A 26,570-nucleotide genomic window follows, 5' to 3' on the forward strand; every position below is an offset into this window, starting at 1 on the left:
CCCCTTGCCATCAGAGCTCTCAATCTTTGAGCTGGTCCCAGGTGCCACTGAAATCAATAACCAGATTATTGTTCCTCTCTGAAGATTTTGGATTAGGCCTCCCTGTTTTGTCAGGCTGATGTGAACAAAATGTGGGTTTTCCACACTAAACATAATCAAAACAAACCCTGCTCCCACTGGCTTGTGCAACAAATCATGCTGGGGGAATTGCTGGCGTTCGGCATGATTAGCCCAAGTGCAGATGCCTTCCAGCTTGTAAACAATAGCCTAAAGGATTGGAGAGGATCACAAACAAAGCACTTATGGAGAAGACAGCATTTTCAAAAGGGACTTGAGAGCTTATGTCCATTGGGGGTTTGTCTTTTAAAAATAAACTAGAAGTAAACAAATTGACAGAGACGGCTCTGAAGGATCTAGGAGAATGAAAGTGAGGAGACTGGATATAATACACCAAAAATTAAGTAGGGGAAAACTAGACAGGGTTAATGGGTCCTCTTAAACTTTTCAATAAGATGTCCTGCAGCCTTAGGGATGGGCAAACATTAGAAACCTCATCTGTCCTTGTGAATGAAGGTGGGATATGTCAGGGATGCAGGAGAAAACCCTTCTTCAGTTCACAGGACAAAAAAATCCCTAAAAAGCTGTGAGAGGAACAAAAGGATCAGGCAGCTTGTGCTTGTTTTATGGTGATTCAGTCTGAAAGGGACATTCCCTCCTTAAACTGCAAACTAGTGACAAATTGCTGTGATTTTCAGACTGAAAACTGTCCAAGTCACGTAAACCATAGTTTTTGTATTGTGCTTTTAATTTTTTTTTAATCTCATTTTTATATAGGTGTTTTAAGTATGGAACTGAATTATTTTCAATTATGTCTCATTTCTCCTAGGCCTAGCAGAGTGAAGCAGCAAGTGCCCAGCTTCCCACTCAAGAGCTCCTGCAAAGGGACAACAAGGTTCATGGTGCTGGTGGTCCCTCATTTAATGACATGGTGAATGGCAGCTGCAGCCAGAGTGCAGCAGCACCTCTGTAACTGAGATGGTGTTGCAAGGAATGCTAAATCCAGAAAGATGTGAGCACCCTCACACTTTCCCTGGTTCTGTGTCTGCTGGAAACATGCACTTCATCCCTTTGTTTAAAAGGTTCAGGTAGCAGCTATGCTGATCACAGAGCATGAGGTGTTTGCCAGGTCCTTGCTGCCAGACTTTCAGTGCATCTTGAGTTATTCTGGAATCCATAGAATCTCAAGCCTAGAATAATACAGGTGCAAATCCAGGCGTTCCTGGTAGTATCCAGCCTCCATGTTCTAAGTGCTTCAGTAGTACAGTTGTACCTTCTGCAGTACTGAGTTAGGAAGGACTGATGGTTCCTTTCGTCTTTGGTCTTCTCTAAGGAGCTCTCCTAGGCACTGGGATGGGAGAATGGGGTGGTGGAGAACATGAGCTGCAGATCTTTTCCTGCTCTTCCAGACTGTGCAGGGAATCAACCAGATATGAAGGCAAGTCTAATGTACGTGCTGAGATACCTAAAATAAGCCATGCAAACAAATCAGTCTTATGTTATCCAGATGGGACTGTTCAAATCCAATAATAGCAGTAAAGTGCTCCTGAACTCTGCAGAGAGAAAGATTATAGAAGGATCAGGTGTAATTATAGTGCCTTATTATTACCGTTCTCATCATTCTTTCTAACAAAGCTTTTCAATAGGATGGAAAAACTTCTTGCAGGAGATCCTAATGTGTTTGCTGGCACAAACACATTAGGAAGGATTTTTTCATTCTTCCTTCCAAGGCTGTTCAAGTCAGCCCCTGTAAGTGGTGTTACTAAATATCATAATGATCTATACTATCTTCAGATGAAGCCTTCTTCAGCATCTCTTTATGGCCTTGACTGCAGCAAACCCTTCTCCAGAAACACCTCACTGTTGCTACCTCTAACGAGAGCACCAGCAAAAATTCCCCTCTACTGCTCTGATCCTTGCCTTGATACAAGCCCTTCCAAGCAGGGTTAAGTAATACCCTTGAAATGAAATATTAGTGTCTGCAAGTGGTTTGTCTGTGTACTGCTCCGTGTATTCCACCTGGAATATAGGTGGAATCATTCAGCAAAGATTGTCTACCTTGGAGAAAGTCATAGAGCTGGAGGTATATATCTGCAAGGTGTTCTCCCCTGCCCAAGTCCCATCTCCTCTGAACACCAGCAGTGCTTGTTAGAAAAGTCCAGGGTTATCAGAATCAGACCACAGGCAAAATGGGTGAGGGAAACACACATCCTTGCCTGCAGATTGGTCCTGTAGGCTGGCACCACTCAAGAAAAAAAAACCCTGGCATTTATTCAGTAGTATCCCTTCCCAGATCACTACAGATCCCTGGAAATACTGCTGTAAGAGGAGCCTGACAGTGCAAGGAAACCAGCTCACCTTGGAGGCACAGCCACACAGTAGCTGTGAAACCCAGTGTGGACTTCCCAGGGAGGGGATTTTTCACAGGAGGGAAGTCCCAGGCAGCGCTTCCACTTCTGCAGCTCCCCCAGCCTAGGGAGCAACTTGCTATGGGGAAAAGCTGTTGGTGAGCATGTGGATGGTAAAAACTCTAGCAACACATCTTGTTCTTAATCTGCAGCTCACCCTCATGGCCCTGATTTAGTGAATCCCTTGCACCTCTCTCAGCTTGGGGACGTGCCTGTACCTGTGCCTGTGTCAAGTGTTGCAGTGCAGGACATCTCTCCCAGGCTCCATGGCTCCATGCCCTGCTCACCTGCAAGTCCCGGGCAAACCAGGAGGAGAGGCGATGTGGTTTGAACAGATGCAGCAGGTTTGGAGGGGATGCATTAGGTTTATTTCTTGGGCTGGCGGGAAGGGGTGATTTGCTGAAGTGGGTCTTTCTCTTCCTGTCTCCCCTGAGCACCTTGGCAGGGCCTTGCTCTCAACTCAATGAAAGTAGGGCAGACTCTAACCACATTTCAAGCTGTCTGTGTTTTTGGATTCTGGGTAACTGTGATCTTTATCTGTTCCTAGAAGAGATTTAAACAACTTATAAACCACAACTGGGCAGAAATAAAGGAAGCAGTACTGGGCTGGGGAAGGATTTCCCCAGTGTACAGAGTGAGAAGAGTGATCTGCAGGAGAAACCATGGGCCCAGCTGTGGCAGAGGGTCTCAGCATGGTGAGACACAGAGGAGGTGCCTTAGGGAAACCTCAGCAGTATTTGTAGGTAGGTATAAAATGTGGGTACATGTATATACATGCATATATACACATATATTTATATTTATATTTATATTTATATTTATATTTATATTTATATTTATATCTATATCTATATCTATATTTATATTTATATCTATATCTATATCTATATTTATATTTATATTTATATTTAGCAGGACGAGATACAATTAGTCACAGAAGATGTCTGAACCCTGCAATGGTATCTATATAGTCTCAACTCCATGCACTTGCTCCTGTTGGGGTTTGTGTCTCCATGCAGGCAGAATATGCTTCTTCTTATACTCCAGGGTTTTTGCATTTCTCATTCCTGTGGGACTCACATCTGTCATCATGCAGTTCTCCAGGGAAAGGAGACCTCCTTCCATTGGAGGGGTTGGAGTGGGTTCAGGCTCAGTGCCTTCCCTCCAGGGCCACAGGGAGGTTCAGAAAACCCCTCCCAGGTCTCCCCATGGCCTGCAGCAGCCTTGGATCCTCGCAGTGCACTCAGCAGAGGTCCGTAAGGGTTTGAAAAACAAAATCCAATGATGTTTCTCTTGCATTAGGTCAAAACTACAAATCCTTGTCCTGTAGTTCTGTCAGCCAGGAATGTAGACAGCAGGTGGGAAATTCAGGGGTAGGGAGGACAACAGAATGAAACACATTTCTGTATTGGCAAAATTCCTAGCAGAGATGTGGTTCTTCCAGCACGTGTTTTTGCCAGGATCCTTTATTTAGTTTTCATAGCCAGAATAGGGCCTGGTGGCAAAATTATGTTTTTCCACCCTAGGAGGGTGTGCTATTACAGCTGTATCAGCCTGCATATTCTCCACAGTCCATAATCAAAGCAAAGTTGAGGAATTAATAGAAAGAAAAAACAATATATTCACTTGCCAATAAGATACTTAGCTACTTAATCCTTTCCCAGCTTTCCTCCTGGGAGCTGGCAGAAGCCTGGAGTGCATGAGGAAAGCTGTGCCAATCTAAAGCAGGGTGTGAATGCACTCCAGTGTCCGCTCTGGGGGTCCATGCTGGGTCCCAGGGTCACTGCAGCTGTGCAGTGCCAGGGTCGCTGCAGCTGTGCTGTTCTACTTCCCAATGTCCTGAGCTGAAAAGCTCCTGCAGGCTGAAGAAAGAGACCCAAAAAGAAACCAAAAAAGGGAAGACATTACAAGGAAAAAGAAAGAACAAACAAAAGCCAGAAAAACAGGAGAGAAAGAGCAGGCAAGGGAATGACGTGGTTTTGGGTGAAAGGGAGTGCAGGGATTTCTTGAACAAGCTCAGGGAGAAGGAGCTTAGATTCTGAGTCAGCTGTGGGGCAGGCTTGGGTAGCTGGGGGCAGTCAGAAACTGTTGCCAGGCTGCAGGGAGCTGGGGTTGGCACAGCTGGCTGGCTCAAAGCAGGGCTGAGGCCCAAGGAGTTTTCCTGCACAGACAAGACCAGAAGGGCCATCTGGCGAGGCCACTGCTGGCAGGAACCAGTCCTGCGGCTCCCTTGCAACTGCTGCCATCTTGTCCAACATGATCCTCCCTGTGTGTGCCCTGCACAGCATCCAGCACCTGCCAAACTTGCCTGCCTGCCCCCAGCAGGGGGGATGCACAGCCCTTCACTCAGGACAGTTTCAGAGCCTGATGTACACACCTCAAGGCATGCAGCTGGTAAGCAGGGGCTCAGGGACTGCTGTTTTAGGAGAGCACTGCTGGCAGCATGCCCTGCTCCTGCCCAGCATCCCACCCCCAGCATTTTTGCTGCTAATATGAGAAAGTTTGGGCTGGCCTGGTGGTGGCATTGAGGGGCTGGTGACACATCCTGTGACCATGGAAAGGGCTGTGTGCCTGCTACTCCTGTATTCATGCTCCCTTGGGGGCTGTCGAGGTGTGTGAGTCTGTGGCTGTTTGTGGGGACACTCCTTTGAGCCTGCCCCTGCTGAGACAACCACAGCAAGCTGAACACCATTACCAGCACCTTGACTAGTGCAGCATCACTGGTCACTGGGATGAAATAGGTACTTGGGCTTTGCTTCTGGTGGGAAGCACCTACGTGTGGTACCAAGAGGCCTCTGCCAGCTAAGAATTGTCATTCATAATAAAACTGTGCTCCTCACTAGCACTGGCAGGAATTTCCAGAGCACTCTCAGCATAAAGGGACGGCTTGTGAGTGCGGAGGCGGTGCCAGTGCTGGAGGCAGTGCTGCCGGCAGCTCCCTGCGCTTTGCCCCCCGGCTGGGGGCTGCTGCCCCCCAAAAGGGCTCGGCTGCCGCTGCCAGAGAGAGCTGCGAGGGGAGTGTCCGGTGCTGGGGCAAGAGGCGTGCGGGGGATGACTGGGCTGGGCTGCTGCGGGGACCGTGACTTCTGGCGCAGAGAGCGGCGACGATGGCAGGGCACAGCGGGGATGGCTTACACCCGCGGCACAGCGGCTCATTTTCCTTTCCCACACCCGTCTTCTGCTGCTCCTGCCTGACGGGAGAACTGCGACTGCAGTATCTGCGGCTTGCCGAGTAAAAGTTGTTCCTCGAGCTGTTGATGACGGTTAATTAGCATTAATTTTGCCTTAAGTGGATCCTAGTTGTGCTCGTTTTCTCTAGGGTTGCGACTCCTCCGGTCCCCCGGTGTCCTGGGCCCGTGGTGGGTGGGCGGGCGCGGGAAGGAGGGAGGGGGCGGCCGGGGCGGCGGCGCCATCTTGTGGGCGAGGGCGCGGGTCGGCGGGAGCGGCCACCGCCCGCCCCTGCGCGCCCCGCCACCGCGGCACGGCCGGACCGCGTTCGGTGTGCGCGGCTCAGCCCCCACAGAGGGCGGGGGGTGGGGGGAGGCTGAATTTAACCCCCCGGATCAGGCGGACCTAACACGGCCCGCTCCACCCTGGCCTCGCGTCGGCCCCAGGCCCGGCCAGGTAGATGTTCTTCTGGAAGGGGTCACCCTGAGTAGGCGAAGCTCTCCCGCCAGGCGGATTCCCGTTTGCCACACAAGGAGCCAGTGAAGGAGAACGGGTGGGATTCGCCGCGAGGCTGAGGCACGGCCCCGAGAGTGTGCCAGGCCTGTGGTGGTAACTTAGTCCCTGGGAATCTTTCCAGCAGGTGAGCAGAGAAAAAGCAGGAGTGGGTGATTTCTAGGGCAGACTTGTTTTGCTGGTGAAAGGGAATTAGAGAACTGAAAGGGAATTAGAGACCTGTCCTCTCCCTTCCCCATGGTGGTGTCAACACCTTCCCCATGGTGGTGTGTCTAATTTTCTGTTTTCCCATCAAGCCACTGATCATTCTCTTCCCTACAGCATTTCAGTAGGTAGAAACGTAGTGAGGGCGTTGGCAGCTTTTACCTCAGCATCATCTGCCTTGCTGAGAGGCACTCGACACACAACAGTGGTAAAAAGGCTGGCAGGAGTACGGTCCTGCTCGTGCTGGCTCTGCTAGCGCTCCTGCTGCCAGACAGAGGGAAACTCTATGCCTTGAAGTCTGGGGTTAGATGAGTCAAAGAGATTGTGAATCCTCAGAGGTGCACATGTTGCCACTGGCTGGCTTTCCAGCCATGGGGGTTTGAGCTGGTCTCTGACAAGGCAGCAGACCCAGAGCTGCCGTGCTGGGGAATGCTCTGAAGCGCTCTGTGCAGTCGGGCTTACTGAGCTGCTGCAGCTTTTCTGTGTGCCAAGCGGTGTTTCTCTTTTGGATGGTTGTGGTGTTAAACGCTTCAGCAATAAAGAGGCTTTGTTGTGGTCTCTGCAGCATTGCTTTTGCCTTGGCTAGCAGCAGCCTTTTTGTTTGAATTAATGCTTTCCCTGGAGTTGGCTGTGGGGGCATGTGTGGGCTCGTGTGTGTGCCTTGACTTGTGGGTGTACATTGGACACAGCTGTGAACAGGCGCTTCTGGTAGGTGCAGCACTTGCCCAAACTTGTTGTTCATGCATGCTGGAACAATGTGCTTTTCCTCACGATTGGGAATGCTGGCCCCTATTGTGGGCTTTTTAAAGTGCTTCAGTGAAATTAATATCCACTTTTCAGCTGCAGGCAGAAACTGGCTTGAATCTACCCCAATCCTTTATTTAATTTCAGGAAGTGTCAGCATTGGCTGCGTCAAAGGAAGGACCAAGCTGTACAGGTCCTGGCCAGTCAGTGCTGTGGTGGGTTTACAGCTGGCCAGGCTGTTCTCATCATGCTGTAGAGACTGCCTCACATGCATCAATGTACTGTATAATGCATGAGTGAAGGTCATACAATGACCTGTTCCTTTGGAGCTTTTTAATTTATTTCCTTTGGCACAGGTATCCATCCTGGTTAGTTCCACGTAAGTTTTGGGGCAATCAGTTCAGTCTTGCTACTGGCTGGTAATAGCAACTCCCCAGCTTTTCCTCATCTTCCTCCCATTTCTGTCTCCAGGGTTAAAACTCAGTTCAGAATCCCCAGACCAAATTGAATTAGAATTTAACATTCAAAGATTCAGGCTCCCTTTAGGCTCTAAGGAACAGAATGTCATCCTGTCTCGCAGTTAATAGCTGCTGGGTAGTCGTTTCAAAGCCATTTCTTTTCAGTGAGCTCTACCATAGCAAATCCCAGCAGTGAATGTATTTCTGGCCTGGCTGTGCCTTTAATCCCACAGCTGAGTCTTATGTGTGATCTCTTTTGAAATGCTAGATTTTTTTTTTTTTTTTTTTTTTTTTAATTCCAGACAGGGATATTTCTAGGACTTGGCATTTCGAGTGGCAGCGGGATTGTTTATAGGAAGAGAACAGAAGGGACGGAAGGATGATGTTGACCTAGCAGCCCTACAAACCTACCGCACTTAATCCACTTATCACCCTGAATTCCTGAAGCAGATAAATGCTGATAACAGTTAAAACACATCACTGGCAGGAGCAGCATGTTCTGTCCTCTAGAAATACATCAATACTGGAAATTACAAAGCTGTGTGCTACCATGGGATGAGCATGATATAGGAGCTGAGGAAACCCTCACTAGTCAGTGGAGTTCTTCCACAGGAAGGTAGTGAGCCTCTGCTTCCTTCTCTCTCCCTGCCCCAACTACCCTGAGATGCTGTTCAGACCTGAGAAAGGCTTCTAAATACTGTTGTGACCCCAGAGCCACAGCTGCCTGTTCTCTGCCTCCATATCTGAAATACCAAGTGGGCCCCAAGTGTCTTGTTACTGCTTTTGATTGTCCTTGCTGCTCAGCATTAAGACCTGTGAGGAGTGATTTCCAGCTGAGACCAGCCCTGTGCAGCTCACATCAGCATGTCTTGGGGAGACGAGTTGGTTTTGGCTAATCTGAGCTAAACCTTCCCTAGAGGAGTGCAGCTGCTGCACCAGCCCTGCAGAGCAACACAAAACCACTTTCTCCTCTCCCCATCTGTCAGGGCTCTCAAAGAGGTGTTGGAGCCATCCCTGGGCATCATGCAGCTACATGCCTCCCCCTGTGTCAAGACCCCTTCCTCCTGGGGACCTGTCCCCGGCTGAACAGGAGGAACAATGCTGTAAACCAAAGGCTGTTTGGGGTAAACCTTGTTTCTACAAAGTCTGGAGGCATAAAACAACTGATGGTGCTTTTGAATAAATGAAGCTTACAGGCTCATCTGCTGCCTTAGGTCTTTCCCCACTTGACCATCCCCCTCCAGTCTCTGAAGCACAGTACCCCATGTGAATGGGCACCCTTGAAGCTGCAGCAAAGTGCTTTCTTGTGGACAGTGCAATTGTCTCACAAGAAGTGTGAAAGGAGGAAGCTGCCTAAAGAGAAGTGAAGACCTCTCAGCCACAGGAGTTTTTATGAGTCAGATGCTGCTCAGCTGTTGCATTGCAGATGTCTTAGCTAAAAACAAGCATTCATTGAAAATCAAAGACTCTTCGTGAGTATAGGCGGCAGGAGCCTCCCACAAAACGTGGTTTTTCTTCTTCAAAGGGCTCTCCTTAGATTTGCCTACAATAGATTACTTAAAGCTTGCCTGCATTGTGAAGCTGATTCAGAGCCAGCATGGTGTGGGTCTGAAAGGGTCCAGCTGTTCAGGATGAATTCGCTGTCTGGTTGTTCTCACTCTGTAAATGTGAGTGCCTTCCTCTGAGGGACCTAGTGGAGAGGTTGGCTGTGGAGGGCTGTTTTATGGAGTCAGGGGTACAGTAGAGCCTTTGCTCTGTACTGACTGCTCGTGTGTACTGGTTTTCTATGTTGAAGGCAAAACAGGTGATCCCACACTTTCTGGAAGGTGACAAAGTTTGTTGTAAATGCATGCGATATTTTACAGCCATCAGGAAGCAAAGCTCTGTGTGTTAAATTGCTTGTGGTCTAGGTTTTGGATACCCACTTGTAGGTCTGATACCATCATTGTAGTACAGAGAAGTCAGCCCTGGTGTGGGGAGGAGTCTGACCAAAAAGCAGAAGAGCTTGCATCTGCCAGGAACTGCTTGCCAAATGCAGTGTGTGTACATCTCGCCTGTCCCTTTGCAAACAGGAGGGGATCAACCAGCTGCCCTGGCATGAAAATACCTGACCAACCCCCACCTCCTTTGCCTTTTGGATCTTTGTGTCTGGTTGTGTTCTTACAGCCTTTGACCTCCCCATCATGATCACAAATCTAAAAGTCATCTTCCTGTTTCTTGCGTTGCTTCAGTGTGGAGGTAAACAAATATTTTCTTTTTAATTCCTTTTGTTTATTCTCATGGTTTTCATATTAGAGCAGTTCCAGCTGCTATCTTTTGCTAATTTCCAGAGATCCCCTCCAGGAATTTGCACGCTGCTGCTATTTCTGTCTTTTAAGCATTTCAAAGCTAAGAGAGTGAATCCTCAAGAAAGGGGGAACATGGGAGAAGGGTTAGATAACCTAAATAAAATGGTTTGGCTTTTTCCTTGGGTATGTTCTTTTCAACCTAGTGGCTTTTGGGATAATACGAGAAGATGGATCTCTCCTCTGTTTTGTTACAGTAGTGCTTAGCTGTGTCTTATATAGAAATTATATTCATGTGTGTTCTGCTGTATAGAGGTGAGGAGAAGGATGATGAATGATTTTCAAAAATATGGCCCAGAATAAGCCACTTGGGTTGTCACTCCCACAGTGTCTGCGGGATTTTGTTACCGCCTTTCCATAGTATTGTAACTAGTGTACACAGCACTGAGCATGTCCCTGAGGACTGTGCTGTCTCTCAGTTGCTTTTACAGCCAAGAACCTTTCTCTGGTGTTGTAACCTAAGCTCTTCCTTACTGTCAGGCTGTTGTCCCTGGCTATGCGACGTGCAGAGAATTTTCCTTAACATATGGTACTTCCCAGCAGTCCTTTTGGGGCAGTAGCTGTGCCCGCTCTCCATTGTTGTCCCCCACCATGAATCCTCAGTGCTCAGCATTCAGCAGTGCTAAGTCTGAGTTGCCTTTTCCAATGCCAGCTCATGCTGTGCTGAGGTGACACTGCTGTTGTGATGCAGCGTTAGTCCATGGTGACAGAAAAGCAAGCCTGGCTGTGCTCTGGGACAGCTTTAATACCTTGTTATGAGCCTGTTCATAGATGCAGAACTCCAGGGAATCCCATCAAAAGCATAAATGGAAAAGCCTGCCCATCCCCTGCTTTCTCTCTCTCCCCTTTCTTCCCTCTTCTCTTTTCATGTCTCTGAAAGAATCCTTCATTTTGTGAGAAGACTCATAAGTTTCTGGTTTCCTTTCTCAAAGAGCCTTCTCTAAAGTTGCTTTATGTGTGGTGTTATATCAGTTGACAAATAAATATATCCAGAGACTGCCTGATATTGAACCCAGATTTGGCTGTGAACCAAAGAAGTCCTGTACCCCAGTCTCCTTGCTAGCTGTGGCTCACTCTTAGGGTTTTTTTCCTTTTCATTAAACAAAACAGGGAGTAAACTTTGGTGTGGTTCTCCATCTTATTTGTCCTTTCTTTTAGCTTCTAACATCATTGTCTACCGAGTTACAGTGATCACTTTAAACTGCCTTGTGTGTATTAGGAGGAAGGATGAGAAGGGCATGCTCTCATCTCTGCCTATACTGTCATGTATAAATACTTTAGATCTGCAGCCATCTGCAGATAGTTCCCATAGCTAACATTGAGGCTTGTGCTTTACTCCTGTTTTAGAGCAGCTAGGTTTGGAGTGATTAAGCTGTGGCTTATTTCTCATGGCCCTGGTGCTGGCCCCTATACAGAATATGCAATCTCCTTCCTCACCTTCTATTTAGAAATACACAGCCCCACTGATAACACCTGCTTGTGCACAACACCTTCTCTGCCACAGAGCCATCACATGGCCACACATAGATTCCCAAGTGTGGTTTATACATCAGGAGATGTCCAGCTAGCATTTGTCTTGGAAAATTGCTTTCTATTCACCTGCTGTAAATGCGTTCAAACACCACTGCAAAATCAGTTCACTTCCTGCTTAATTTCCTGTCTTTCTGCGTGCTGCTGTTGTATGGAGGAGCTCACAAGAGAAAAGGGGAAGCCTGTGAATGCAGCAGGCTATCGTGGATCAGACAGCAATTACCCAAGAGATGTGGCAGATCACACAGGGCACATGCTCTGAATCACTCAGCTTCTGACAAGGGCCAGCACTGCATGCTATGGGCGTGCTTCCTGGTGTATGGTTATTTTCAGAGTGATCCTGTCTTTGGGGCAGCCATCCTCTCCTCACTAAAAGTGAGGTTAGGTGACTGCTAACAATTATTACCTTTACAGGAGGAAATGTCAATGTACAGCAGAAACCTCCAATCCAGGTTGCTTTGCTCAAGGAAGAAATATCCATCCCCTGTGAAGTCATCTTCCCTTACATGCCAAAATACACCAAATTTTCAATCTCCTATTACTGGATTAATTCACTGGATCAGAAGACATCTATCTATAGTAGAGTGGAAAACGTAGCCATTCCTTCTGGAAAAGAGAATAAGACTGCTGTCTTATCTTACGACCACAGAATCATGCCACTTGAAAACACCTCTTCTACTGGCACGTACTACTGCAAGGTGAAATGGAATGATATCCAAAAAATGGGAAAGGGAGTGTTTGTCCTTATTAGAGGTAAGTGAAAAACCAGAAAGTAAGGGCAGCTGTATCTGGCTATGGAAACCTGATCTTTGCTCTTCTTTTTCTCCATCCACACATGCTATGAAGTCAGGTATGAATAATGCTTTATGCTCAATACTAATTGCCATCAGAGTTGAAATGCACTTGGCACAGGTGTTCTGCTGTTCCCAATGCATAGATGGGGACATGAAGAGGCAGTAATTTATATCTGCCCTGCCAGATGGGAATCAGGATCTATCTGGGAACCCTGAGCGCTGGATCAGGCAGTGCTTTTAGGTGTCAGTGTTCAGGAGGCGGTGTGGTTTGTCCTTCAGCAGTGTGACAGAGGCAGCTGATAAGGTCACTCATTAGGGTGCTTGCTGTTACCGCATGTACAGATTAAGCATGCTCAGTTTTAGGGACTCATGAACAGGTTATGGCCTCACCAGCATGCCTACCTCTTTTCCATTTGGTACAGGGAGTTGGTTGATCAGTTAATGAGCACACTGGAAAAGAGTGGAAAGCTTGATGCAACATAAGAGGAATGTTAAAGAAAAGTGATAAGGAAGTGCACACTGCTGATTGGCTGCATGTGCATTAATGACTGTTGGATATGAAGAACTTGTTAATGTAAATGCAAAGAGCTGTGATGAAGTAGCTTTGCTATACTGGTCAGAGGATACCTGCAGTACCCATCCTCCCAGTTCATGTGGCTTCTGTGCATTCCACCATCTGTCTTTCTGCTCCTATCACAAACAGACCTTTGCCAGCCTCTATCTACCAAATTTTTTGTCTCATATCACCTCATTTGTGAAATGGAGCTGCTTATACCCTGCATCTTCTGTATGATTCTGCAGCTGTACCCTGCTCTCTGTTCAGTCAGAGTATGTTTTGAAGGGTATATGCATTTCTGCCACTATATTCTGCACTCCTGTATTTTTGTTTTCTCAAGGCTGCTTCAAGGATTAAAAATACAGCAGGGTTGTAGCTTCCACTCACACTGTGAACCTTTTGCCTTCTTTCTTACAGATACAGGATACATAAATACCTCTTACAGCTGGGAAATCCTCATTGCCTTTACTGTTCTTCTGGCTGTATTGAGCATCACTGCTACAGCTCTGCTTCTGTGGAAAAGAAAGGCAAGTAATAAGCAAATAAAAAGCAATACCTGATGCACTCTAGGAATTAATTCCATTTTTTTCTAGCTTGGCTGAATTGGAAGTCCCCATACTGAAATTTTCCATGCTGGGTGTCTGATCCAGTTTATTTTCTTAAGTTTTTCTGAGAAGAAAAGATTACAGGAAAGACAAAACAAGTAAGTGATTTGCCCATTAAAGAAATTCTGACAATCATTTTGACTATGGCATGCTCTGCTTTAGAGCAAGGATTTGACACAGGGCAAGAAGGCACACTAGCAGTGTGCTGGCTATTAGAATATTCAAGGAGATGTAGCCTTGTGATGAGATTTTGGAAAATTGCAGTTTGTGCATACTCAGTCATGGCTTTTGTCAATTTACCAGTTCAGTTGCCTAAAACCCCTGTGAAGGGGCCAGTTATACAAGTAATGTCCTGTGCACCCAAGCAAATCTGTTACAACCCTGATGGCAGGACTTTCCCTATTTCTCTTTCAAGATGGAGGTTGCTCTTTCAAGGAGACTGCAGCTGTATTCCTGAGCTCAGGCACCATAGCAAAAAAACTCTGCAGTGTGATGGGGATGGGGACCAAAGCCTTGAGCATCTGTTTGGCAGAGAAAACGTTAAGAGACAGAGTGAGAGGGGAAGGTCACGGCAAAGATCCCAAGGAAGCTTGTGTGAGAATTACAAAACTGGGAAAAACAACAACAACAAAAAAGAGAGAAAAGGATGAGGATCAGACTATACTGTCTCCAGGGACACCTTCCATTAGCAGTGGTTCTGTGAGGCTGGAAGAATGAGCTTCAGGGGGGAAACTGGGACTGGAATCTGGAGTGAGGAAGTACTAGGAGGGTCTTAAGACTGGATTGACAGAGTCTCTTGGGTGAGCAGGCTAGTGTCCCAGGTGGGGACCAGGTGGGTAAGGAAGTGGAATCTGGGAAGCTGGGAGTAAAGGGGATACCAGGAGTGGGGAAGAAGGGATTTGAAGAGTAGGAGAAGAAAAGCCAAAAGCAGAGCTAGAAGATCTGAGATGGATCCTGTGGAAAAACCATCTGGAGTCATGATAATGGAATCCCTGTTGTTTGGGGAAAACCTACTGTTTCTAGTACTGCCACCCTCAGGTGTTCCAACAGCATCACCTGCATTCTTTCAGAGATCTCAAGGCTGGCCTAAAAATACCCTTACGTCTTCTAGAGTGGAATTTGGGATTGTTGGTTTCTAGGTAGTGTGCCCCATAACTTTTTGAAACTGCTCTCTGCCACAACAGCAGACTCTGTGCATGCTGTTTTATGTGGAGGCTGCGCTGTGTGTACAGTCCTTCAACTCCAAGGAGCATCAGGTTTCAGCACACACAGTCAGAGATCATGAGGCTGGAAACAGAATGGCAGCAGCCGGCAGCCCAGCTAATCTCGTGAGACTTACCTTGCAGGCAGTCTGATGTGGGGGAGGAGTGTAAGAGGCAAAGAGAGTTGGCTGAAGACAGGCCCCCGTCTCTGTTTGTCTAGAGAGTGTCTGTGGGGATGTGGAGGGGAGGCAGTGTCACAACTCACCAATTGGCATCTCTGGGTTTTGAGGTGGGCCAGTGAATCTCAGACTTATGGCCTCTCCTTGGGGTCTGAAGAGATTGTGCAGTCATTACATTTGCCCTCCTGCAGAACGCAGCCCATATTTCTCACCACAGCTTGCTCAGACCTGCTGGTTTAAAAATGTTTATCTTTAAGAGAAGCTATTTAGCATCCTCCTTAGTTACTAATGGACTGGAAAGCAGTTTGTCGTTTTCATGTGATGTGAATATAATCATCCCACTTCTTTCTGAATTAGAACAGAGATACTTAGCAAAGCCTTCTGCCTTTTCTGCCTCTTGCTTGCTGAGCAGGGCTAACCCTTCTCTGTGTGTGCATGGAATGTGTTCAAGGAGAACTCATCTGATGCAAGAAACATTCAGATGAAGGGACCTTCTTCCTTCAACTCTATGCTGGACTTGTGCATCCATGTATCACTGGCTGGATGTCACCATTAATGGTTGTCTGGTGCTCTTCTGTAGACTCTTTGTATTAGGAAAAGCTTCCCTGCCAAATCCTGATAAAAGTAATTGCATTTTGCCTCTCCGAAATTCCTCTCTGCACTATGACCAGTGCCCTGCTTTACTCCTTGTCCTATAGCATTGTTTTGTGCTGCTCAATACTTACACCCTTCAGCCAGTAAGGTTTCGGTGGTGAAAGTGCGTTATATGTACACACAGAGCCCAGTTCTCCTTTCCACTCTTCAGTGGAAGTCACTGGATTCTACACTTAACCATGCAGTGAGGAAAGTAACCAGCACATGTTGTACAGACACTACCAACACTCTTTCTTGTGGAAGCATTCAGGAGGTGTGCAAACAGCTGGCTTTGATATGACACTGATATTCATTTTAGCTTTGGGGACATGTGGTTTTCTCCAAATGTGTCATCTGGTGTCTTGTCCTGAGCAGGTGTTTTGCCCTAGAAGGAACCAACCAAATATCCTGAGACAGAAGGTGGAAACACAGCTCCCTTCAGCCAGCCCACCAACACTACCACCTCCTGTCTATGACGTGAGTACCAGAATCTCTTCTGTCCACATCATGGTACAACCCTTCCTTTCCCTGCCATGCTACAGACAATGCCAGTGTCATGATGTGAAGCAATACCTTCGTACCAGCCTGTTCTTGGTGACTTTGCCCTGCTTAGCTTCTCTCAGGACTGGGTGTGTCTCCATCCTAGTCCCAGTCATGGCCTCCCCAGTGATCAAGCCTTGCCCTATGCCCTGCTGAGCAGCGCCTTTCCTCTGCCAGCAGCACAAAGCAGCAAGTGTGGGGCCAGGGAGGGTTCCTGGTGGAAGAGGCAAAAGGGTCCCCAAAAGTCAGGAAGGAAGAGGGACTCTCAGCCCCACTTTGTACTGCAGTGTCATGAGGGCATGGCCTTCCCAGCTGGAGAATGATGCCTCAGGAAAGGGGCAGAGACATGATACCCTGACCAACCCCCAGCTGTTTTGGGCCTCTGCTGTGTCACCTTCTCTGGTGTCAGTGTCACAGACCACTGCAGTCCTGAGCAGAACACTGCCTAGCAGGGGGAAAGGGGCAAGGAGAAAGTAAAGGGAGGGTTTTTTTTTAAGCATTTCCCTTTTCATTGTATAGGGTCTCCTTTTCCATTTCCCAAACTGCTCCCACTCCTCGAGCCCAGTAGCCACAGTGTCATAGGCAGTAGGATTGAAGTGGCTCACCTGAAATGTCAGGCTAGACCTCAGCTACCTCAAGTAACCATGACTCCTAATCCCTGTCAACCTGTCCAGCTCCATTTTATATGGATTCCTTTTTCTCCTTTTACTCCCATGGGATGGCTGCTCCACTAAGGAAAGGGCTTGGGGTTTTTTTTTCTTGTGATCTGTGGGACCAACGAGGAGGAATAAAATGAAAGTGAGTAGAGCAGGATGTTGCCTGAATATTAGGAAACCTTTCTGTCTGTGAGGTCTATAAGGGCTGGAAAAGACTCTCCAAGGAAAACCTGTGAGCTCTGCTGCGTTAATCATTTAAACTAAACAAAGCAAAGCTCTGGAGAATGTACTACAGAGAGGAGCAAAGATCTGCCAGGGAGGCAGGAGACCTGATCAGGGGCAGATACCTTCAAGAGGACGGGCCTGCCCCTTCTGATTCTCACTCTGTGGTGGTGGTGGGGGGGGGCACCATTTGTGGCCCTTTAATTTTTGGAGTAGCAGTTTAAAAGAGAGCACTATGTATTGTATGTGATGTGTTTATTCTGGGCAAAAGGCAATGCTTTGGGTAAAGGAGGTTGCAGGTTATAAACCTTTTCATTTGTATCAAGTAATTTCTTTTTAATTCAGGCTTATAAAAATCCGAATGGGTAGTTTCCTGCTGAAGTGGATGATTTCTGCAAGGAGACAAAAAAAAAATCAAATCCATTTCTCGCTCAGTCGGCCTCGTCATGCATCCTTAGCTCCATCTTAATTACATGTTTCATCATGTTATTCTGTTCAGGCTCCACTAAGGCTAATATAGCAAGCCAGCAGAGCCAGCCTTAGGCACAGGCAATCCCAGGAGCTGGCTGAGCCCCTGTGCTTGCAGGAGCCCTATGGACCTGGCCCAAGCAGCCTTCCTGTGATGCTTGTTTACCACACACCAGCTGTTCAGGGCTCCTGGCCAGCCCGGTGTGCAGGGAAGGTGGCTTGGCCCTCTTTGGCAGGGCTGCAAGCAGCCTGGGACCATCTCCTGCATGCTGGAGGGTATGAGTCTGCCCACGGGAGTTTCCTGCTGTGGAGCAACTCCTGCAGTGGAGGGGCTCGAAGCAGCAGCTCTTGCTCCAGACAAGGCACAGGCTGAGAGCAGGGCTGTGATGTGGAGAGCAGCAAGCACGGCCCTGCAAGGCATAAGGGGCGGGGGGGAGAGAGGGTGAGCGCCCTGGGATGGAAACCTGCATTGGATGGGCCCTTTGGACAGATGAAGGGAATATAAAGTTGACGGACGTTACTTCCTTTGAATGATAACTCTGGTGCTCCACAGCTAAATTTTATTGGGGCTCTGCATAGTGTAAACTCAGCCCTGCAAACTGTGTTTGAAACTAGGTGAGTTGTGAAAATCTCTTGGTGGGTGTTGAATGCGGTCCTTAATTCATGGGGAAGGGAAAAATCTGTGATCAGCATTGGGGTAGTCTAAGGCAAGGAAAAAAAGGAAGGACAAGTGAGAAGTAGCTCCCAGTGATGAGATAAAGAAGGAGGTCAGAGGTCAGGGGCTGGACAGGAGACCAGCCAATGCTAGCTATGCTGTCTGTGTGGGAAAGCAAGAGGTTGGACTTTGGAGGAAGGTGAGGCCAGGGAAGCACAATGTCCTCCCTCCCTGAAGCTGGGAGCAGAAGCAAAAGGAGGCAGCACTGGACATCAAAGTAACAGATACTGTTGGAACTGGCTGGCACAGCTCATTAAATGCTCTGTGTTATCTTAGATGGTATCAAGGCTCATCCCTGGTGTGGGAAGGGTCCTAACACATCTTCTGCAAAGCTGTCCTGCCGAACATTCCTGGGAGAAAATACCTCTCCCAGTGGCTCTTCTAGGTGCCACTATGTATTTTGCCGTCCCTGGGGGTGGCTGTATGCAGTGAAAAGCATACAAGGTAGAAGAAGCCTGGTAATAAGGGGGCAGCCGGGAACCCACTTTGTGCTGCCTTCCTTAACCTCTCTGTCCTCCTGCAGCTGTAGAGTAGCTCTACCTCACTGCACTGCCCAGAACCAAACCTGTATATCCTCTGACTTCCAGTTTAGCTGCTCAGTTAACAAGCAGCTTGGAAATAACAATCTAAGAGACTTGCTTCATCTGCTTTACACTTCAAACAAGCTTTTTTGAGCAGCAAACAGAACTCCTGCAGTGCAGGTGCACTCAGGTTCCAGAGCACAGGAGCTTTTCCAGGTGTGAAGGAGACAGGAGGCTGTTCAGGGATAGGAAGGCATCTGTCAGCAGGGAGGAGAGTGGCCTGTGTGCCTTCACTGTGACGGTAGCAGGTGATCAGTGACCAAGTAAAAGTAATTAACTTGCAAATGGTGGTTGGAGACACCAGCTCTCTAAATGACCAAAAAGGACCAGCATTGTTAACAGCCTGCATGGAAAGAAGGCATGTGGAGGGAAGGGAATCTTTTCTGGCAGTTTAACACCTTGCTTGCAAATAGCTTCAGACTGGAGTAGAGAAAGAGGCTGCCTGTCCTGCCAAGGGGACATGGAGCCAGGCTTCTGGAAGCTCAGCACACGAGACTAGGTCCTCACTGTGACCATCACAAAGAGAATTGAAAATGAGTGTGGGGAAATAGAATTTTCTGTGTGCACTTGTGCACATGCAAATGGTGGGGATGTCTGAGTAGGCAAAGCAGGTTTTTGGGAGCAGGAAGCAGACAGGTGAAATAATTTCACTGTTTCCAGAGTAGCAATGGGAATGTGAGAGCCATGTGGTGCCCCATTCACTCTGGCCAACTCATGTCTAAGTGCCTGTTTATTCCAAGGCTCATTCCCCAGTGCTGCTTCTGTATCCTCTGGCCCTGTTCAAAGCACTGTCCTGCTGGCCAAGATGCTGAGTGTTTGCAAATCTGCATGAAATTATGAGGGTTCAAGTGATTGGCAGCCCCCAATGAAGCCTCCATGTTTTACTCATCCTTCTCACTGCATTACAGGGTGCCTCCCTCTCTCCATTAATACCATCTGCCCCTCTTGCAGCCAGAGCTCCTCCCATCTTCCTGTTGCCAGAGAAACAGCCACCTTGGCAACCTGCTGTCATCCTTGAAACACACATGGAAAAGTCCTCATGATTGTTATGTTTGATCCTTCAGGCAGATCTGGAATATCACTCAAACTGACATGCACCTCCTGTGACACGATTACCTGGGGGACAACGGGTGCATATGCATGCAGGGCGTGTGTGTGTGTTTCTCTGTGTAGCTGAGTGGGACCATGGTAACATTTGAGGGCCTGGGAGCATATGGATTTTTTTGTTATTCTTTGCTCACTCAAAGAAGAAAGGAGAGTTCTGGCTTGGGGAAAACAAAACCCCAACAGACAATAAACAGAAATTGTATTAATTTTCTATAGCTTCTGTGCTTCAGGAACCCCAGCCTCTCCTGTTTTCTCACCTTTGTGTCCCCAGAATAAACATGAACAAGAACTTGTGGTTGTCAAGCACCTACACAGTCTTGGGTTGTACAGAGCACTGCCTCTTCCCTGTGATCCTCCTGGTGCACAACTTTGCATTCTGGGACAATTTTGGAGCAGAGGCAGGCAGGGGCATTGGCATTCTTCACTGCATTATACAGGGTAGGCAACATCAAAGCCTGTCTCTGAAAGCCTGAAAAAAGGAAGATGATGCAGCTGCACTGTAGGGATTTCGGGGGAAAAGGATTTTCTGTTTGCCCAAGGTCAGGAAGTGCAAAATTTTGGAGATGGCAGGGGTCCCTAAATAATGTCAACTGGGGAGCAACCCAGTGGGTAATTAGTTATCTTAAACCTAAGTACTTTATTTGACACATACTTTCTTTTCTCTTCTCTGTGCAGAGCCTGGATGTGCAGCAAGTTGATGTCTATTCTAGCCTCGAGAACAACACAAACAACCCATCACACACAAAGAATCCTCCAGGGAAGGTAAGGGCCAGGGCCATGTTCTTGGGAAGTTCCCATATGCCCCGGGCACCTGGGGGAAGAAACCCCACACAATCTCATGGCCTAGCAGGCAGTAAATGTGTCTGCGGTCCTACCAAAAGGGGAAAATGAGATGTGACATGCACTTAGCAGCTGGGCTGCACATGTAGCCTCTCTTCCCTCTTCCAGCAGAACCCTGGCTCCTGCAGCTCTACCAGTTCTGGCATTCACAGTTTTGTGCAGATGCTTTGCTGTGTGACGTATGCTGAAAGGCACCAAGGGGTTTGGCATCGCTGCTCCCTCTGAACAAGACAGGCATTCATGAAAAGTTGGGCAGGTGCTGGTCCTGTTACTGCCCTTTCCAAATTATTTAGGCAGCTGAGACATCCTCTGGGCTGAAGGAATCTGTGCACCAGCAGCAGACCCTGAACACAACTTTCCTTTTACCAGCATTAAGCACCTGAGAGCCATTTCATGGTAGCAGAAGCTAAGATGGTCTGAGCAGAGGCTGGGCTTATACAATCTCTGCTGTCAGCTCCGGGGCTCAGAAACAACCAGTGTGGGTATGTTTTAGACTTGGATCTTCTTGTTGGGCTGAGAATTATGAGTGGGAGACAAGGAACTAAATTCACTCACAGTGAAAATAGAGGCAATTAGGAATATGCAGGTGTAAATCAGTTGCGGGGGCCACATGAAGCAGACCAGAGGCCCACACAGCCTTCTACCCTGCCTTTGGCAGGCACCAGCTGTTTCATATGGACAAAACTTGCATCAGGCACCCCAGGGAGCATTTCCTTCCTGTCCTCAGAACATAATTTTTCTTTTCTTCTCCAGACCTCTTATCTGCTTAAAAAAATATATCCTCTTCCAATGCTAGAAAATGTTCCTGGTAAACATCTGCTGCTCTCTCCCATTAATGTTGTTTTGGGGAGAGTTTCCTTGGTTGCACCAGCCCTCTCTTTCATGAAGGACATATCTCTGAGACATTTTCACAACTCACACCTTTTAGGAAAAGGTGGTCTAAAATCAAGCAGCCCCCTTTGTGTCAGAGCTACTTTCTGTGTGGTCTGGTCCCATGGCCACTGGCCTCCTGCAGTTACTGCCGTGACACCACCATGGTGGTGGTAGCAAAAGCAGTGTCAGGCTCCCGGTTATTGAGGGGAAGGATGGGTTGTTCTGTATGGGCTTGTCTTATCTGATGCACTGGAAAAGACAGCATCCCTGCATTTGTGTTTTGAATTATTTGGATAGGGGCCCTTTTTCTGATCCTGTTTATTCTTCTGTATACCTTTACCAGCTGCTCCCTCTGAAATGATTCAGTCTGGATGGTAAGATGAAGTATGTGTGGGGTTTTTCCCTACCAGGGAGCTGTCTAGGCTGTGCTGAGTTGCTTGTGTGTGGCCCGCACCATTCAGCCGTTGCTTGAAGGGACAGAGGGTCTGTAAAACAGAGCAGCAACAAAGCAACAGCAGAGGAGCATCTGTGTGTGAGTGGGTCTGGCACTGGCAGCCTCAGCCAGGGTGGGGTAGAGGTCAAAGCAGAGATGGGAGAAAGAGAGGAGAAGAAAGCGGAGAGGGGATGGGATGAAATCTCACATTGAGAGCAGACAACTCCAAGTGTCCTCAATGCTTGTGCTGGTCTCTGGAGGAAGGGAAGTGTGAGTGGCAGGATCCCATGAGCTCAGCACTGGAGAGTTTGCCCTATCCACTATGGTTGCGAGCACTTTGATCAGCTTCCCTCAGTCATCCTGGGCTGTGACCACTTGAGACACTTGTCCTCCAGTTGTCTTTGCAGACTATAGGAGGGTGTTTTCTCTAAGAGTGAGACTTGTGGCTTAGTGGGTTTGGCCTGTGAGTGGGAGCTGAGATTGCTGAACAGTGGCTCACTCTGCTCCAGAGGGTCCACCGAACCCTTGCTGTGGGAGGCTGCATAACTGAAGGGGAGCTGTAAAGAGAAGCAGGGCAGAAAGCCTCTGAAAAGAGCATTTGCATGCTGTCACTCTGGACTGGTGGCCAGTTTGGATAGCAAAGGGTTAATCCTGCATTCTTTGGAGGTGCCTCCACTCAGCACTTTTGTAGTGTTTCCCTTTGGTGGTGGCAACAGAGAAAATGCTAGTGTAGGTAGGGCTTAGTTCAGCCGGTGGCATTTTAGCTGCTTGCTGTGTAACCTTGCTTACAGCAGGCCTGTGCCACACAGCACTTAAAATATCAGTCTGTCAGCGCCTTGTCTACACAAGGAACGGTCGTGAGGAATAGACTCAACTGTTGAAGAAACAGGATTGAGGAGGTCAGGGAATTCCTCCTTCACAGAATCCAAAGTGATTTATTTTCTTACTGAGTCCAATTTTCCCTCCCCTCCCCGTCTGACAGTTTTTTTGGGGAAGAGTGACTAGTAAAGGAGGCATCTTTATCCCTTGGGCTGGATTAGTCACGTTCATCTCTGGTGGAGCAGCATTTCTCACTGTAGTGGCTTCTGTTTCAGCAGATCACTTATAGCCATTTCTAACAGAACAAACGTCAGTGTCTGCTTATTAAGAATTAATTCATCATATTTTGAATAATTTTCCTCCATTTCTTTTTTCTCCTTTTCATCATTTTGCAGACACCTAAGAAGCCAGAAACTCTAGAAGAATCCTCTGATACATTGTATGAGAATATCTAACAGGGAAGATACCTGACCCTAGGTGGACCAGACATCTTTCTGTATGGCAGAGCTACTCTCTTATATCCCTGATGAGATGCAGATATGTGGAGAGATCCACACTGACTTCAGAGCACAATCACGAGGGAATTGTGAACCCCTTACCCCTTCTAAACTGCCCTTCATTAACAACAGAATGTATCTGTTGAAATCCCTCGGGGCTCAGTCTGCGTTGATGCAGCAAAGCTATTTTGCAGCAAAGCTGTTTGCTGCAAAAGAAAAGCTGCTTTTGTCAAGCACTTATCTTGGGAATGGGCAATCTGTGAAGGTTTCTCTCACCTGCCCCGGCTGAAATACTTAACTGTTGATCCTCTGCAAGTGGTAGGACAATCCGGAGACTTCCCTGCTTGCTGGCTTGATGTTCCGATCTTGACCTGCCGCCGACCATCTGATCCTGTGCTTGTGGCTTTGCTGAAGTGGCCATCAGGACTTCATGCATAGTTTAATCAGATCCAAGCATCCCCCTGCCCATTTCCCTTTCTCAGGAACCCCACAGCAAACAGCTTTCTCATAATCTGCTAATCCCATCAAGTAGTCACAGATGCCTGCTGCGACCTTTCTGGGGTGACTCAAATCAGTGCCTCTAAGAAAATGTTTCCCCTCAGCAATATCAGCAGTAGACGGTGAGGACTGGATGCACCGATGGAGATAAAGGTGGAGAAAAGGAACACAGAAAATATCCCTTCCTGACAACGTCTCAGAGACAGTGCCCATTCCAGAACAAGAAAGAAGAACAAGGAAGTGGGACTGTGAGGAAACTCCCTTGTGGGGCTGCATAAACCAGGCAGGTCTGGGGCCAGGCTCCAGCCTGCAGGAGCCCAAGGGGAGCTCCCCAGTGTCCTTTTCTTCTTGGCAGTGGCCATTGATATCGCTTGGGATTTTGAGCCTGTGTGGGAGCAGGCATGGTACCTCTGCCCCACCAAAACCAATCTGTTTGCCTTTGTTTCAGCTGACTGTTGCAGAGTATAAAGCTCCTTTACTCCCCCCCACCTTACATTATTGGCTAGGGAGATCAGTTCTGAAACTTAGAACGACTGAAGGAGGGAGGCCTTAGAAGTGAATTTGCTATACAAGTTCTTTCTCCACTGTCAGCTGGAACTTGCCTACCATTTGTGTTGATGCATATTCTGGTCCTGATAGGGAAGGAGTTACATTAAATAGCTATATAACGTGATCAAACCAGCAGATCAAAAAGCTGAGGCTGTTTTATCTTGTATTAAAAAACAACAATGAAATAACAACCAAACAAAACCAACCCAAAATAAGAATATGCAGCATAACTTGAGAGGAATTGTAGAAACCTTTTTAGGGAAGAAGATCAAATTAAAATTGAGCTCCAGGGTCATAGGACCCTCTCTAGCTGAAGATAATGTTGCTATGTATCAGAGATAGAGGCTGTGGAAAATGACTCCGGGGCCTCCAACCTTCCTATATACCATGTTTAAAGAGATAATCCGCTTATTGCTTTGCTCTTTTTATTAGAAAAGATTTCAAACATGCAATTTGGACTTTCCTTAACCACAGAAAAATGTTTTTTCTCTTCCCAGCACTGAGGAATTCATTTCAGAAAAGGCAGTGAATGGACAGCGTGTCTTATTAGATCCATTTATAATTTGTTAAGTGATCACAACAATTATAAATATTTTTGAAGTAAAAAATCTTACATTTTACTAATATGACCAGGAAATATTTGTGTTCACAGAAGAATTTACAGAGGATTGTACAGGTATAACAATTCCTTTCCTTAACAAATTTGAAGAAATGATGCCTCTTTCACAGAGGCATCCATCATTTTGAGATGAATTATAAATATGTTGCAGTGTGGCAATAAAATATTCAGCAAATGCTGGTGGATTAGATGAAAAGTAAAAACTTTCAAATTAATGATGCTTAGGTTTTGTGTTTTGTTTTTTAAATTTTATAAATGTTAAAAATACTGGATGCTACTCGAAATTTCCTGGCAAGGATCTCTCTTTGCAGTGAGTTGATTTGTCTTGTGTTTCTGTTACCTTTTAAAGTAGTGTGTTTCTTACATTTATGCCTCAACAATTCTATATTAAAAAGCTGAAGCTGTTTAAAATAAAACATGAGAGAAAGAACAGTATTTGGAATGGAAAATGCTATTCTAGAACTGTCAGTGCTACAGTACTGGAAGAATCACACCAGGTTCTGATCAATTAAGTGAAAAATTAAAAATTTTTAAGAAACACTGGCAAATGTGAGGATTTGGGCTGTGTGCCAAACTTTGTCAAGATCAGGGTGGGGGTTTCTGTGTTGATTTCAATGGCTTTTGGGCTGGCCCTGTGAGGAAGGCTAAAAGGCTGCTGCATGAGAAAAAGGAAGTTTAAAGCTATGAAGCCACAATCTAAAATCACTTCTTTAGTATTATGCACCATGGGCAGCCACAGCAGCAACAGCTTGTGTGAGAGAGAAAAGCATAAAGCAGAAAGCTGTGAGAGCAGGGATGTTTTTAAATGGTATGGAGTTTTCCAAGGTGGTATGAGGAAATGCCTGAAGGCACAGGTAGGAGAGACTATGAAATATAATTTATATAATATTGGTATAACTACTTTGTAGCAAAGGTTTGTTCAGGGAAAAGGCAGTCACTTGATCTTTTTGTTGTCATTTGGTCTTTTTGTCTTACCTGGCTCTGTGGCCCATGAGGATAGGTGCAAAAAATGTGTGCTGCTAGCAAGAGGAAGTGTGTTCATTTCTAAGTGTCAGGCAATTGGGAAAAAAAAAAGGAAATTATGGATCAGTTTCCCCAGCTCCACTAATGTGAGAAGCAGTGACTGGCTTATTGTGTTCACCCTATATATTTAGCTTTAAACTGAATGCTAAGAATGGATTCCTCTTAAAAACTGTTTCTCTAAGACCTTCAGCTTCACTTGCTTCCCCCAGCATGGTGCTGTTATGCACAGAGCAGGCTCCCTGGTAGTGGTAACATTTGATTCCCAGATATTGAATTATCCTTTTCTATTGACAGGATTTCAGGGAAGTGGAGGCCTGTTATCAAGGTAAGCAGTGGTGTGAGGTGGAAATGCACTGCCTGCCTTCTTCTAAAGGAGGTGCTGTGTTAGGATGAGGATCCTTTGAGTGCATTGCTATGAAGGGTGTTGGTGACACTGAGGTCATCTATTCCCTTTAAATGGACTCCTTCATAATGCTTTACAGCAAATCCTTATTTGAGAAGGCAGAAACCAGGGTGCACTTCAGAGGTTTGTTGATTTGATATTTTTCTGCTGAGGACAAGCTCTTGCATGGGCACTGGTTTGTCACACGAAACATTGCAAACTATATTTTGCCTTTACCTGCAGACAAGACCTTACTGTGTTGGATAACACCAGTGAAACATGTGTCCAAAGTGTTCTCCTTCATCACTTCTTTCTTCTCTTCTTTAGCCTTCTCAGGGGTGTCTCTACTGCA

The 26,570-nt window shown here is 46.9% G+C and overlaps 1 protein-coding gene across 2 annotated transcripts; it reads left to right on the plus strand.

Annotated features, from left to right (window-relative positions):
- Positions 1-5,910: 5,910 nt before the first annotated feature.
- NFAM1 (NFAT activating protein with ITAM motif 1) lies at positions 5,911-25,214 on the plus strand. Of its 2 annotated transcripts, none has more exons than XM_084205947.1 (6): positions 5,911-6,273; positions 11,842-12,180; positions 13,195-13,304; positions 15,772-15,873; positions 20,361-20,447; positions 23,046-25,214. In XM_084205947.1, the coding sequence occupies exons 2-6, from the start codon at positions 11,934-11,936 to the stop codon at positions 23,103-23,105; spliced, it is 606 nt and encodes a 201-aa protein (XP_084062073.1). In that variant the 5' UTR covers positions 5,911-6,273; positions 11,842-11,933; the 3' UTR covers positions 23,106-25,214. The 2 variants fall into 2 exon arrangements, with proteins under 2 accessions (XP_084062073.1, XP_084062072.1); XM_084205946.1 differs by lacking the exon at positions 5,911-6,273 and adding an exon at positions 9,676-9,790.
- The last annotated feature ends 1,356 nt before the right edge of the window (positions 25,215-26,570 follow it).

The sequence above is a fragment of the Fringilla coelebs genome (assembly GCF_963513975.1).
Source record: "Fringilla coelebs genome assembly, chromosome: 5".
Lineage (NCBI taxonomy): Eukaryota > Metazoa > Chordata > Aves > Passeriformes > Fringillidae > Fringilla > Fringilla coelebs.